Source organism: Pelodiscus sinensis, chromosome 1 (genome assembly GCF_052426305.1).
Source record: "Pelodiscus sinensis isolate ZL-2025 chromosome 1, ASM5242630v1, whole genome shotgun sequence".
In the NCBI taxonomy this organism is placed as follows: Eukaryota; Metazoa; Chordata; order Testudines; family Trionychidae; genus Pelodiscus; species Pelodiscus sinensis.
In genome coordinates, this window is record NC_143052.1 from 162,213,532 (window position 1) to 162,227,591 (window position 14,060).

At 45.1% G+C, this 14,060-nt stretch overlaps 1 protein-coding gene across 1 annotated transcript; it reads left to right on the forward strand.

Moving 5' to 3' along the window:
• Nucleotides 1-13,541, forward strand: C1H3orf38 (chromosome 1 C3orf38 homolog). The gene is made up of 3 exons (XM_075908747.2): nucleotides 1-257; nucleotides 6,568-6,788; nucleotides 12,672-13,541. The coding sequence occupies exons 1-3, from the start codon at nucleotides 134-136 to the stop codon at nucleotides 13,275-13,277; spliced, it is 951 nt and encodes a 316-aa protein (XP_075764862.1). The 5' UTR covers nucleotides 1-133; the 3' UTR covers nucleotides 13,278-13,541.
• Nucleotides 13,542-14,060: the final 519 nt, after the last annotated feature.

Below are 14,060 nucleotides of genomic sequence, written 5' to 3' on the forward strand. Positions count from 1 at the left end.
GCTCCCAGGCGGCCCACGAGGGCCTGTTTACGGCGACGGACGCTTCATCTCTTCCGCTGGTAGTTGGTTGTCAGGGTTGCGCGAGCCGGGCCTGGCTCCGGCCCGGCGCCGGCTGCCGCGGGGCGGGGGCACGATGGGGTTGAGCGAGCGGGAGCGGGCCGGGTGCCGGGGCCTGTTGGAGCGGCTGGAGACGGGCGAGCTGATGGCGCTGGCGGACACGATCACCAACCGCCTGGTGCTGCCGGAGAACCGACAAGGTGGGGCCGGGGGCTAGTTGCTGGGAGGGGACGGGGAGGGGGCGGGGCCTAGCGCTAGCCACGCCCCTGTGGTCTGGGTGGGCACCGCCTGGCTCTCGGGAAGCGAACGCGGCTGCTTGTGTCTGCTGCGTCCTCCCCCCGCACAGCTGGCGCCCGGCCCTCGCCTCGCCCATCGCGTCGGGCGTCGTTGTTCCACAAAGTAAATACTGGTCTGTGTCAGCCCCGCGCCCAGCCCCGCTGCTCCCCTCAGCCCCATGGCGAGGTCCTTGTGCTGCAGGAATAATTCCGGAAGGGTTTTGTGCTTTGTCTAGTCGCCTGCCTGGCGGCTTCCAGCAGCCTAAAAGATCATGTGGGAGCGAGGGCAGGGACGAGGGTGAAACTTTTGGGGGTTCCTATGCATATAGCATTGTTACCTAAAACAGGACCATGTAGCACTTGAAAGACTAACAAGATGGTTTATTAGGTGATATATTTGTTAGTCTTTCAAGTGCTACATGGTCCTGTTTTTTGTTTCAGCTACACCAGACTAACACGGCTACATCTCTGTCATTGTTACCTAGTCACTGATGATGCAGTTCATTAAATAATCATAGTCAGGTGCAGTGTTTATTAAACATGGAGCAGAATATAAGGAGACAACATGTAAAATAGGCCTTTTTTTTGCATTATGCAAGTAGCCTTCTGATTTTATGTTCAAAGACAATAATTATTATTTTCCTGATTAGGTAAATTATATAGCTTTTTTTCAATGACACTAAAGTTACATCATTTGTGAGCACTCAAGGCTTGATTGGATTTATCCCTATTTAGAGTGTCTTCCTTCCATGGGTCTTTCTGTGGATTAGCTTGTTTTTTATTAGTGTGTTGTGCTAGCATCCAAACGGCATCAGTAGTAGGTTATGCTAGGCTCTGTACACCAACACGAGATGTTACTGCCAAAATCAGCTTTCAGTGAATAAAATCGTGGATTTCTTTTCTCTGGGGAGCATTCAGACTTTTGAATCAGTTACCAAGATAATCACAGGGGCTACATGTAGACTGGCATGATTTTCCAGAAATACTTTTAACGGAAAAGTTTTCCATTAAAGCATTTTCAGAACAGAGCGTTTAGATTGGCATGGACGCTTTTCTGCAAAAGCACTTTTTGTTGAAAAGCATCTGTGCCAATCTAGACGCACTTTTCCGCAAAAAAGCCCCATCGCCATTTTCGGGATCAGGGCTTTTTTGCGGAAAACAAATCAGAGCGGTCTCCACTGGTCCTTTTGCACAAAAGCTTTGCGCAAAAGGGACTTTTGCCCAAACGGGAGCAGCATAGTATTTCCGCAAGAAGCACTGATTTCTTACAGTAGGAAGTCAGTGCTTTTGCCAAAATTCAAGCAGCCAGTGTAGACAGCTGGCAAGTTTTTCCGGAAAAGTGGCTGATTTTCCAGAAAAACTGGCCAGTCTAGACACAGCCCTCATGTGTAAGTAGTGTGTCTCATGTGAGCCCAAGTTATTTAAAAGTTGGAGGTGTGGGCAAGGCATACAGGGGTTGCAGCTAACTGAAACACCAGTTAATGCTGCTGCTGGCAAGAGTAACTACTGCTCTCAGTTGTTGAAAGAGACATGCAGAGTCAGGTGGTAAATAAGTTACTAGTTCATAGGGCAAAGTCGCTTTGTGCATCTTCCACCCCTTCTGTGGACGCATTTTCATTTATGACTGTTGCTTTGAATTTGTCCAATATAGTAAGGATTAGTAAAAGTCTTTTTCTAAATATAAGGTGTTCTGAGTTCAACACTAAAGTGCTTGATGTGAAACATTAGCTAGAATTAACATTGGCTACTTCAAGTTTCCAGCAATCAACAGTATAAGTTAGGGATGTAATAGTGTAGTCAATTAGCTCATAAGCAAAAGTTTAGAGGTCAATGCTATAGACTACATGCATTTCCCTCTCCCTAACAGTAAACTTTTTTAGCAGGCCAGTCCTGGCTTGTGATGGGTCTGGGACCTACCTCTGCTGTGGCTCTGCATTTCAAGTGTATTAGGAGTTGACCAAGCAGGACAGCTCAGTTCTGGCTCACGGAGTCCAGGAGTTCAGGCCCCTTCTTCCCTCAACAGGGGCTGCTTCCACCCTGTGCTGCTGCCTCTTTATCAGAGGCAGCAGCACAAGGTGACAGGCAGCCGGTCCGCGAGGGGAGCTGGTTTTTAAACTGGCTGCCCTTGCAGACCAGCTCCCTTCTGGCACCCTATGCTGCTACCTCTGATACAGAGGCAGTAGCATGGAGTGGCAGAGGGCTCATTGGGAGTGGGGCTGGAGCACACTGGTTGTTGGCTCGGCCTCTGGAAAATATAGAATAGTCGACAGATATTCATGAGATTACTCGGCTATTCAATTAACTGATATTTAACATCCCTAGTATAACTACAAGGTTGAAAGAGAAACATTTAACATAAAATGGCCTTTTATGATCTTTCTGAACAGCTGAGTTTCTAAACAAAGTATAATTATTTTACTTGCCTACATAAATTTAATTTTTTACAGTAACCTTAAAGGAAAATAATATCTAAGAAGGAAATCCCAATGTTCTAATATCTGCTTGGCCTCAATGACTTCCATATTTAAATCGTATGAATTTACAAAAGATAACTTTTGGTTAACTACTAGTTCTGGTGAACTCAAATTGGGATTAAAAAAGAAAACGTTCTGCCTTGTGTGTCAACAATGCAGGTTTCTAGAATCAGAATTTAGATGGTGATTCTGCCAGCAAGTAACAGAACGCAGTTCAGTGGGATAGACAATAACCAAATATTAAATATTTAGAGGGATACATTGAGTGATGTAGAAAAATGCCATATTTGATATTTCTTTTCTTTAGGTTAAGACCCCCCCCCCATTTTATGCAATGGTGGGCTCCCCCTCACCTGCCCATTGTGAAATCTTTATAATTTATGGTAAAATTACACAAAGGACCAGATCTCACCATCTGTGACATGTTTTTCACAGCTGAGAATTTGGTACGTCCCTATTATTAGAAGTTGCAAAAGCAACCCAGCTGTAACAGCGCTATTGGCTCAAACTGTGCTTGCATACAATATTCATGTTATTTGCAAGCAGAGCATCTAGCTAGAGCCTTCTATTTCTTCTGATGTCCAGTGACTGCCAAAGGGGCTTTATTTGAGCTTGCCAAAAAGAATAACGCTTTTAGGATATTTATCTTGCCATGCTTAGACTGTACTCTAAGTGGGGCTACACTTTCAAGCCATCTGGAAAGTCTAGCTACAGCAGGAAGTAGCGAGCAATGTATTTCATGTTGCCTGCACATGTTGGCTACACCCTGCATATATTCCCTGATATGCATTAACTAAACTTAATTTGGGTTAATGTTTAAGTAGGCTTTGATGTTAACTTGAGCTCAATACCCCAAACTTCCTTCTCCCACATCCATAAGATACTACAGCAGTTGATGACTTGAAGTAAGTCTAAAGTCACTTTCACAATTAGATGAAACATGGATGGTTTGGTATTGCTATCCTTACTTTGGAGCTGCTGCAGTCTAGGGTTGCCAGTATTCACCCAGACAGTCTGGTATTTGTGGGCTCCATCTGGTTTAAAAAAAAAAAACACCCACACAACACCCCCTCCCAAACATGAAATACCAAACATCTGAAATGGATGGAAGCCCGGTGGGGACAATTTTCTCCTGTCACATCTGGCAGGGGCGGTAGAGCGAGGAGCATGGCTGAATCATCATGAAGGAGGGTGTGAGGAGGTTGACTCACCACCACAGCACCCCCTGCCATCTGTCCTAGGAATTAGCTCCTTCTGCTGGCTGGGTGCCTTCCCTTGGGTGGTGTCGCACCTCTTTCTTCCAGGCCACGGCGTTCACTTCAGGACACTGCCCTCCGGCAGTGCCCACATCAGTCTCTGAGCCCCCCTTCTGGGGGTTGTTGTTTCTTCTGCAGGCTGTGCTTCAGGCCCTGCAGTCTGGGGGTTTGCTTGGCCAGAGCTCCCCTAGCCCTGCCTTGCCTCCCTGAGCCCTGCCCTAGCTCCAGGGAGCATCCTACTCCTCCAGCAGCCAGGCACTCACTACCCTCCTGGGGAGTAGCAGCCCATCCTCTTATATAGCTCCCAGCTGGGCCCTAATCAACTAATGCAGCCTCAGCTGGGGCTAAACTCCCAGGCTCTGCTCTGGGCTGGGGTTTGCCCTTAAAGGGCCAGTGCAGAGCAAACGCCTTGTCACAGGGGGCATAAGGGGGCGCTTGCTGGGCACCACGCTAGTGGAGGGGTGGGAGCGGAGCACACGCTGTTCTGGCCCATGTGACCAGCAGATACCAGGGAGCTGGCCACGTGATGCCTCCCTCAATGCCAGTCATGGCCAACCTGCAGCTCGCAAGCTGCATGCAGCTCTTGCCTCCCAAAAGTGTGGCTCATGAAGCCGCTCCTGTGCCCCACCCCCTGCTGGCTCCCCCCTCCCTTGGCTCCCCCCCTTCCCCAGGCTTCCCTGTGCTTACCAGGTGGAGCTGCAGGTTTTTAAAAATGATGCCCAAGATGTTGGTCATCTTAAAGGGACAGCCTCCTTTTACTGTTTTGCTTAACAGCTTTGGTCTCCTCCTTTTTTTCCTTGAGAGAATTTTTTCCCAGTATTTTTTGTTCGGGGGCGGGGTGTGTTCAGTATTTTTTTGTTAAACCATCTGACAACCCTACTGCAGTCAGAGCTGCTTGGCTAAAATGACAGTTGCTGGGTGAGATCCCAGCTCTGAAGACATCAGTGCAGATGGCATTACCATGCAATACCATGCCATCCTTACTTCTTCATGGAAGCAGTGTTGCTTTCAGAACTGGACCCTTGGCCCCAGCAGATGCCAAGTTCTGAAGGCAGTGCTGCCATCAACAGCAGCACATTAGTAAGGGTAGTAATTCTGCAACCTTCCTACAAAAACCTTTTGACTGTCTGACAGTTAAAACATTGTGAATTTTCAGATTTAAATAGTTGAAATCATGAAATTTCCTACTTTAAAAATCTTATGATTGTGAAATTGACCAAAACAAGACTATGAATTTGGTAGGATCCTACTTGTACTCATTTGTCTTTTTTGTGTTGTTTGTGTTTCATCTAGAACTTAGTGAATTTTTTTCCAACAAATACAGTAAGACTCCATTGGTTCGGCATCCAATGCTCCGGCACTCCTGATGGTCCAGCACCATCAGGAACCCGGAAGTACTCCGGCTGCCAGACAATTGGAGCTGTTCTGTGCCTGGCTTCCCTGATTTAGCCGCTGCTGAAACTGACCAGCAGCTGAATCCGGGAAGCCGGGGGCAGAGCAGCGGGGGTGCTGCCGGGTTGGTCCCATAGCGCAGCCCCTCGAGGCTGTGGGACCAACCCGGCAGCACCCCAGCTGCTCTTGGGGACGCCTGGGGCAGAGCAGCTGGGGTGCTGCCAGGTTGGTCTCGCAGCGCCGAGGGGCAGCGCTACCGGACCAATCCGGCAGCACCCCAGCTGCTCTGCCCCAGGCGTCCCCAATTCAGCTGCGGCTGAAACTGACCAGCAGCGGCTGAATCGGGGACATATGGGGAAGAGCCGAACTATTGGAAGGAGGGGGCTATGAGGGGTCTGGAGTGGCATCCCCCCCACCCCACCCCCTTCATAGCCCCCCATTCTGGTAGTCTGGCATATTTGATAATCCGGCACCCCCTGGGTCCTAAAGGTGCCGGATTATTGGAAGTTTACTATAGTCACTTTGCCAAAAAATACAATTTTAAGCACCAAAACTGTTAGCAAATTAATTATGTCTGGGGGAAAAAAAGAGATTGCTTGAAAAAAAATCAAAACTAGTGACTATTTGAAACAATTTTTTGATTTTTTTAGAAATATATTTAGGAATTGAGCTTTACCCAAAAAATGGGGCAGGAGAGGAAATCCTTTAGAGTTGACAAATATTTTGTTTTAATCAAAATTTAAAAAAACTCAAGAAGTTTTCTTTATGGAGAGGCAAGTTGTTTTTATGTTTGTTTTTGTGTTTAATCAGTTTTGGTTTGAACTCAGCTGCTTTTTGGGGGTCTTCAGTTGAGCCCTGCAACCTGTTATGCTGTAGTTTCAGCTGATTAGGCCTGATTCAAGTATCAGTCTCTGTTAGACCTTTGAGACAACAGATAACGTTCAGACTTTTGCATATGGTTCGCAGAATACATTTGAATTTTATTTACGTAAATTTGATACTTGTCTTCATTGAGAGAAATGTTCACGTTAAAAAGTTTACTTTAGTCAGCAAATCAACAATTGGTTTTCTAATGAAAGAAGCAGTTGCTGACTTAACTTTCTTTATTTTCAGAAGCCATTCATGCAATTTTAGTTTACAGTCAAAGTGTAGAAGAACTCTTGAAACGAAGAAAAGTCTATCGAGAAATAATTTTTAAGTACCTGGCAACAGAAGGAGTCATTATGTCACCTTCTTCTGAAAAACACCAGCTCATTCATCGTGCAAAGCAATATTGGAATGGGCAGCTGACCGAATGTGTTGCAGAGACAGGGGATAGTAAACCAAATCAACAGGTGAGTTCTAAATGCTGAAGGACCTAGGAATATTGCCTGTGTAGAACAAGCTTGTAAGTTCATTGACCTTGTATTTTTCCCAGCCAAACTGAAATGGTTGAGTTTTCCTGTGTTTGTAGTTGGAACTGAATTTGTTTTGTTTAAAAGTTTCACTTAAAAAATATTATCCTTTCATCTTTGCGCATCTGAATCTCATATTTAGATAAAATGACCTTCATTCATTACAGGCAGTCCCCGGGTTATGTACAAGATAGGGACTGTAGGTTTGTTCTTAAGTTGAATTTGTATGTAAGTCGGAACTGGTACATATTGTAGGGGAAACTCTAGCCAAACATTTCTCCAGAGCTCAGTTTTATTCTCCCACACCTCACTTCACTCAGTCCTTTATTCTCAAGCTGAGGTGTCTGCTGAGAAAAGCCGCTCTGCGTCTCCCTGGTCTGCTTGCGGGGGCGCTAGCTTCGCGTCTCCCTGGTCTGCTGGGGGGAAGCAGCTAGTGAGGGGTTCCCTCACCCCGTTTGTAAGTAGGGATCCGATGTAAGTCGGATCCATGTAACCCGGGGACTGCCTGTAGTGTCTGAGTACTTACTTAAAATGTAACTGACTTTGAATTGCAATGAGTGGAATAGTTAGATCATGAATTAAGACAAAATCGTACTTCAGAGTCTGGATAATTCAAAGAAATGGACATGTGACTGCTACAAAATAAATGGACATAGGAAGTCCCATAAGCTTCAAGATAACAAATGTTCTGAAAGTTTAGCCTCTGTTGTTGGGAAAACAAACCATGCTTAAAAACCCCCACAAAAAAACAACCATTGTTTTCAAACTTTGTCCAGTGACACTAGTACCAAAACAACACTGCTGCCCTGAATTTTTGAGTAATAGGTCACATGATATAGATCATTTATGCTCAAATAGCTGTAAGCTTTTTGCAGGCCATTTTCTTGTCCTGTCCTGTGGAAAGTGGAGCATGAAATGCACGATGGATATTTAAAAACTTTTGTGAAACTTTAGGACTAGTGGCAGTACTCGTCCTCTGCTGCTGAACAGGCCTTTTCCTAATCTCTGCTTAATATGATGTGACTAGGTGTGCCTCATTAGCAGCATGCTTGTGGGTGATCGGAACTTCCTCCTTGTATTTTGAAAAATAAATTTGTTTGTTTTTTTGTTTTTAGCTTATTACTCTTTTTGGACCTGGCCTTTCTAACTCCAGGTTGCCATAATTACTATAAAGTAATTATGTGACTCAGACATAATGGATCTCACCCAACTGTCAAACAGTGGTGTAGTTACTGATTTGCAAATTTGACTCCTATTTGTGAGGGAAATAACTTATCTATAAATGCTGTTGTGTAAGTGACAAAAGTATGCCTGTTGTTGTGCAAAACTCTCACTGCCCTCACAGAATTTACAGTCCAAAAGACAAACCCAGAAGATGGGACATGGTAAGAAACCTAGTACAGTAAAACTCCGATGGTCCGGCATCTGATGGTCCGGCACTCCTGATGGTCCGGCACCATCAGGAACCCGGAAGTGCTCCGGGCAGCCGGACCATTGGATCTGCTCTGCCCCCAGCTTCCCCGATTCAGCCACTGCTAAAACTGACCAGCGACTGAATCGGGGAAGCCGGGGGCAGAACAGCTGGAGTGTTGCCAGGTAGGTCCCGTAGCGCTGCCCCTCGGGGCTGCAGGACCAACCCGGCAGCACCCCAGCTGTCCCCGATTCAGCCGCTGCTGAAATTGACCAGCGGCTGACTCCAGGAAGCCCAAGACAGAGCTGCTCTGCCCCAGCTTCCTGGAATCAGCCCCTGATCAGTTTCAGCAGCAGCTAACTTTGGTACACCTGGGACAGAGCAGCTGGGGTGCTGCCGGGTTGGTCCTCGCAGCGCCGAGGTTTGGCACTACCAGACCAACCCGGCAGCGCCCCAACTACTCTGTCCCAGGTGTCCCGATTCAGCTGCTGTTGAAACTGACCAGCGGCTGACTCCAGGAAGCCCAGGGCAGAGCTGCTCTGTCTCGGGCTTCCTGGAGTCAGCCGCTGGTCAGTTTCAGCAGCGGCTGGCTTGGGGACACCTGGGGCAGAGCAGCTGGGGTGCTGCCGGGTTGGTCCAGTAGGGCCAAGGAGCGACACTGCGGGACCAACCCGGCAGCACCCCAGCTGCTCTGCCCCAGGCGTCCCCAAGAGCAGCTGGGGTGCTGATGGGTTGGTCTCGTGGCGCCAAGGGTCGATGCTACGGGACCAACCCAGCAGCACCCCAGCTGCTCTGCTGAAGGCGTCCCCGATTCAGCCGCTGCTGAAACTGACCAGCAGCGGCTGAATCAGGGACTCCTGGGGCAGAGCCGGACTATCGGAAGAGAGGGTATTGGGGGGGGGGGGTCTGGGGTAGCATCCCTCCACCCCACCCAAGACCCCTCATAGCCCCCCCTTCTGATAGTCTGGCATATCTGATAATCCGGCACTCCCTGGGTCCTAAAGGTGCCGGATTATCGGAAGTTTACTGTAGTTCTGTTGTCTCAGTAATATACCACATTGTAAGACTTGTGTCATTCTGACAGTATTTTAGTATTGCTTTCTATAAATCAGCAAGAGTGAAAACAATTCTTTATATTTAAGAAAATGAAGGATAGATGACTAGAAATTAGAACAGTAAAAATAAAAACTAGTTATATACTTAAGAGAAAATACAGGAAGAATGGGAAATCCAACTTTATGTGCTTTATGGTCAGGTTTCTCCTTCCATTTACCTGTTGCAGCAGAAGTGGGGGTGAGAAGTTACTGTATCATAAATTTGGAGGATATATTTAAAATATGAAATTCAAACACAAGTCTTCAAATTATTAATACTTGATTCTAGAAGTTATTGATCATGAATATAGCAGATATTTAGTAGGACTTGCTTCTGGCTTGACCTGCTTTTAAGGCACGTGTTAATTAGAAGTACCAGAAGATGGAGATGAACTGTATGTTGTTGGTATCTCACTTGAGAAAAGTAGACAAAAGAATGAACAATCCTATGGATCTAATTCCTGTTTGTAATGTGATACTTGGCATCACTGAGCTAGAACTTAGTGGAGAGTTAAGGTGTTTTTTATTTACAAAGTTGAATTCTAAAATAATTCAGTTAAAAAAGCAGCCTGTATTGCAAGGGAAAGTAAAGGATATGTCCCTAAGAACAAAGTTGGTTTGAGAGGTGCACTAGCATACCTAAGAGATAAATGGATTACTGTCTAGTCCTCTTCCACATACTCCCTTGACTCTCCCTTTATCAGGGAAAGTGTTTTTTCGTCTAATTTACAGAACTTCTTTTTCTGAATCCTGGTATCAACCAAATGTACCTTTTTAAAGGAACCTGTCAATCTGTACTTAAAAATAACTTGTTTCCCAAATATTTAAGTATTCATATTTCTTCTTCCTCTGCACATAGTGTCAGACACAATTTAGGGGTTCTAATTTTCATTGTCCCACAGTACCATTCTCAACAACTTTCTATTCTTGGTTTTGTACTGTCCTTTTCACATTTGTTCTTAGTTATGTGGTTGAGGCAGCCTCATTGTGATATTCCGCTTGCTATGGATGATGTACAGCTTCTTAGTTTCTCTCTTCGTCCCCATCATTCTCAGCTGCATTTGCAGGACAGACTACAGCCTCACTGGGTTGCTTCAAGGAAATAATACTTCAGTTACATCAGTTCTTTCCTTGTAGATCTTAGAAATGCTTTGCAAAGGCAGGCATGTTTCATTTCCCACCTGTAAAAACAAGGAAATTAGGGATACAGAAATTAAATGAAGTAATGAAGAATCTAGTTTTAACACAGTCCTCTGCTCTTTCTACTGGACCATATTTCTTTGAGACTTTTAAACAAGTTTAAATTCAGTTTGTGAGAGGAGCTGTGTTGATCTCTTCAGGCTATTCTTTATATCCATGCTGCCAATGTTTGTGTTTTGGATTAATATTCTGAGTATTTTTTCCAGTAGACTTAGGGTGCAATAATGATTCTCTTGGAGACTGAAGTCTTCTCCCTGTCTTCAGAGCAGGTGGGTAGAGCACTGGGAGAGTCTGTGCAAGCTTTCCAACACTATTCCATCAGTGTCTCAACCCTGTTTTGGAAAGAGCACACATCTAGTGAGAAGGGTAGTTTAGAATCTTTGACATCTTAGTCCTGGGCCTCTTTCCAGAGATAGCAAGGATGCCAAGTGTGGTGATGGTTTTCTGTGATTTGGACACTTTTCTATTAGAAACATGGTGAAGACCAGGCTCTCCTCACATAGGTGACCAGACAGCTTTCCATTGGTATTGACTTTGTCACTAACCAAAATGATCTAGGCTCAAGTAGATAACCTAATGGTGAGAAGTTTTATATCTCAATAATCCTCTTAGCAGTTCTTCCTAGGTTACTGATTTTTCTTTTTTGTTAGCAATTGCTACTGCTGTAGGTTGAGATGTCAGGCAGGTTTGGATATACTCCAGCAGCTTCAAATATTGCATCAAGGACACACACAAAATTATTAATATGGATCAGGATTGTTTCCATCTGGTCATTTGAAGATCCAAAGTGTAAAGGAAGCTTGCTTGTACTTCTCAAAGACAAATACAGTAAAGGGAGATATTGAAGATAGAGTTAACTACAGGTTGGACCTTCCTGTCCGGCACCCTCAGGCCCTGACCCATCCCAAAGGAGGGAATTTTCCGGAACAGGGAAGAACCCTGCCACTGGCCTCTCAGGACACTCCCCTGTCCCTGCAGCTGGCTCTGCTCTGACCCACCTGCCACTGGGCTCCAGCCTGCAGGACTTGGACTTGTTCTTGGGATCTGACCCTTGGGGGCTCCTTGGGGACAGGGCTTCCCAAGGACAGAGCTCCCCAGCTGTAGCAGTCCCACTTCTCCCCCGCCCAACTGAGGATCCCTGGGGATGGGGCTTGCCAGCTGCTTGGCTTTTGCTGTTCTCTGCTGGGGATCCTTGGGGATGGGACTTACCGGCTTCCCCACTTTTGCCACTGGTTACCTTGCTGCTTCTCTGCCTGGCTGGGGCTTCCCGGTGATGGGGCTCGCTGGTCCTGCTGCTGCCTCACCCAGCCAGGGCTACTGGGGACTGGGCTTGCTGGTCCCACTGCTGTCCCACCCAGCTGGGTTCCCCTGGGTCGGGGCTCGCACTACCAGGCACTGGGACTTTCTGATCCAACCACGTCCATGGTCCTATTGGACCATGGATGTTGCCGGACCAGAGTGTCCCAGATTTCGGAGGTTCAGCGTGTACTATGTGGCCTCCTTCAGTATGAGAAGTGCTACCATTGCTCCAAAGAAATGGTCTATTCATTGAAGATGTGTATTGTAACTAAGCATTTAGTTCTATATTTTATGTTGGTTTGACAGGGCAGTGCCATAATCTGAAGTTTTAAGTGCAAGTATTAGCTAGAATATATTTGTACAGACAACTACTTTTTGCACAGCAAGACTAAATCATACTCTTTAGAAACACTCTGAAAAATCCTGGCCCCATTGAGGTAAATGGCAGAACTGCCACTGACTTAAATTGAGCTAGGATTTCATCCACAGACTATATTTGAGCTTATTCATCAAACCAACTGTAAGTACCTTTCTCATTTCTGTTAAAATAAAATTACTTCAGTTATTTCTAAGGCACGTATTAAGGAGGTCTTTCGGCACCTGCTATGGACAAGCATGTAGAATCTTTATTATTTAAGAGGAGAGGTTTAGGTTTGACTGACTTGCTCGATTCCTTCTACAGCATTCTGTCTGGAAAACTCAGGAATGTGCAGAATAGGAAACTAAATTTTAGCACAGCTGTATTAAAGACGTGTATAGTAAGTAGCAAGCCTCTAAGAAAATTAAGTGAATGTTTTTTTCCCTTCTATTTGATTGCAGAGCTCTGAGCAAAGACAAAAGCAACAGGAAGAGGGTGATTGGCACAGCCTAGGAAGAGAATTTTGTCTGTGGTTCTTTGAACTTCTGAACTCTCAGCATCCTTTGGGAAGACAATCTGATGAACAATGGGGACCACAGCATTTCTGGGAGGATGTCAAACTGAAATTTTGTTACAATACGTTGGAAAAAAACATGGAAGAATATGTTGGTGCAGAATTGGTGAGCCTCCGTTTACTCTCATTGGTGAAAGAAGAGTATCTCTTATTGAACCCCAACTTGGGTGCTGGTGGACTAAAGTGTGTAATTTCTCCACATGGGTTAGTAGTGGTGGCAGTAGCTGGCACAGTACACAGAGGCAACATTTGCTTGGGCATCTTTGAACAAATCTTTGGACTCATCCGCTGTCCAGTTAGAGAGAATACCTGGAAAATAAAATTAGTGAATCTTAAAATAGTTGGAGAAAATGCTCTGGAGCCTGGGACACAAGTGCAAAAGCCTTCCATAAAATATGAGTCGAATGAACTGAGAGAGCTATATGATGGGAAAGAACTGAGCTTAATTGAACCTCAAATTCTGAGCAATGTGTTTACAGAATTGGGGGAATAACAGCTGTTTGAAAACCAATACAGCACTTCTAGTGCATACTTGAATAACTTCAGACTTGTGGTGATGTTTATTTCTTGAGTCAAGTTTGCTAAATTGACCGCGAGCCAAAATACTGAGTGAAATTCACTTAAAGACCGACTGCTTTTGGGTATCCGTCTTCCATACTAACACTGAATGTATGGAGTGAACTTTCTTGCCTCTTTGTCATTAAATTGATTTCTTCACTAAAAAATAGAGAACGTAATAAAAGAGGTGCGGCTGCCAGTGTTCTGAATTAATAGTTAATTTTCCAGTGCTGTCACTTACTTTTCATTTTCAAGTAGCATTTCCCTCACCTCTGCAGTGTAAAACTACAACACCCACTTCCCAAAATTAGATGGTTGCCATTGCTTCCATTTCTTGCACCGACTCTCCGGAACGAGGGTGGGATGTGTGTGTATCAAGGAATTTAGTCAATCAGTATAAACATCACATTAAGCAAATGCTTTGATAGGTAATAGTGTACAATTTACAGGAGTGTTTAATGTAATAGTTTACATGTGGTAATTCCTGTCCTCTCAAAATCAAGAATTGTATCCAGTTAGTGCAGAAGTGTTAAACTGGATATGTCAGGTTTTTTCCAGATAAGCTCTCTTCCACTCCCACAAGCCATTCAGCGGTTAAAGGGAATGTGGGTAACTTTAATAACTATGCTTCTCTGTTAATGTGTTCAAAAGTAACACAAAAGACCACATAAAATCTTCTCTGTTTACTTGCCTTCAGTATTTGATAGTTGTTTATCTA

Bases quoted from the DNA above. Each gene is read 5' to 3' on its own strand.
- C1H3orf38 (XM_075908747.2), top strand. From the start codon at position 134: ATGGGGTTGAGCGAGCGGGAGCGGGCCGGGTGCCGGGGCCTGTTGGAG. The intron at 258-6,567 runs GTGGGGCCGGGG...CTTTATTTTCAG, and splicing joins GCTGCCGGAGAACCGACAAG to AAGCCATTCATGCAATTTTA. The intron at 6,789-12,671 runs GTGAGTTCTAAA...ATTTGATTGCAG, and splicing joins ATAGTAAACCAAATCAACAG to AGCTCTGAGCAAAGACAAAA.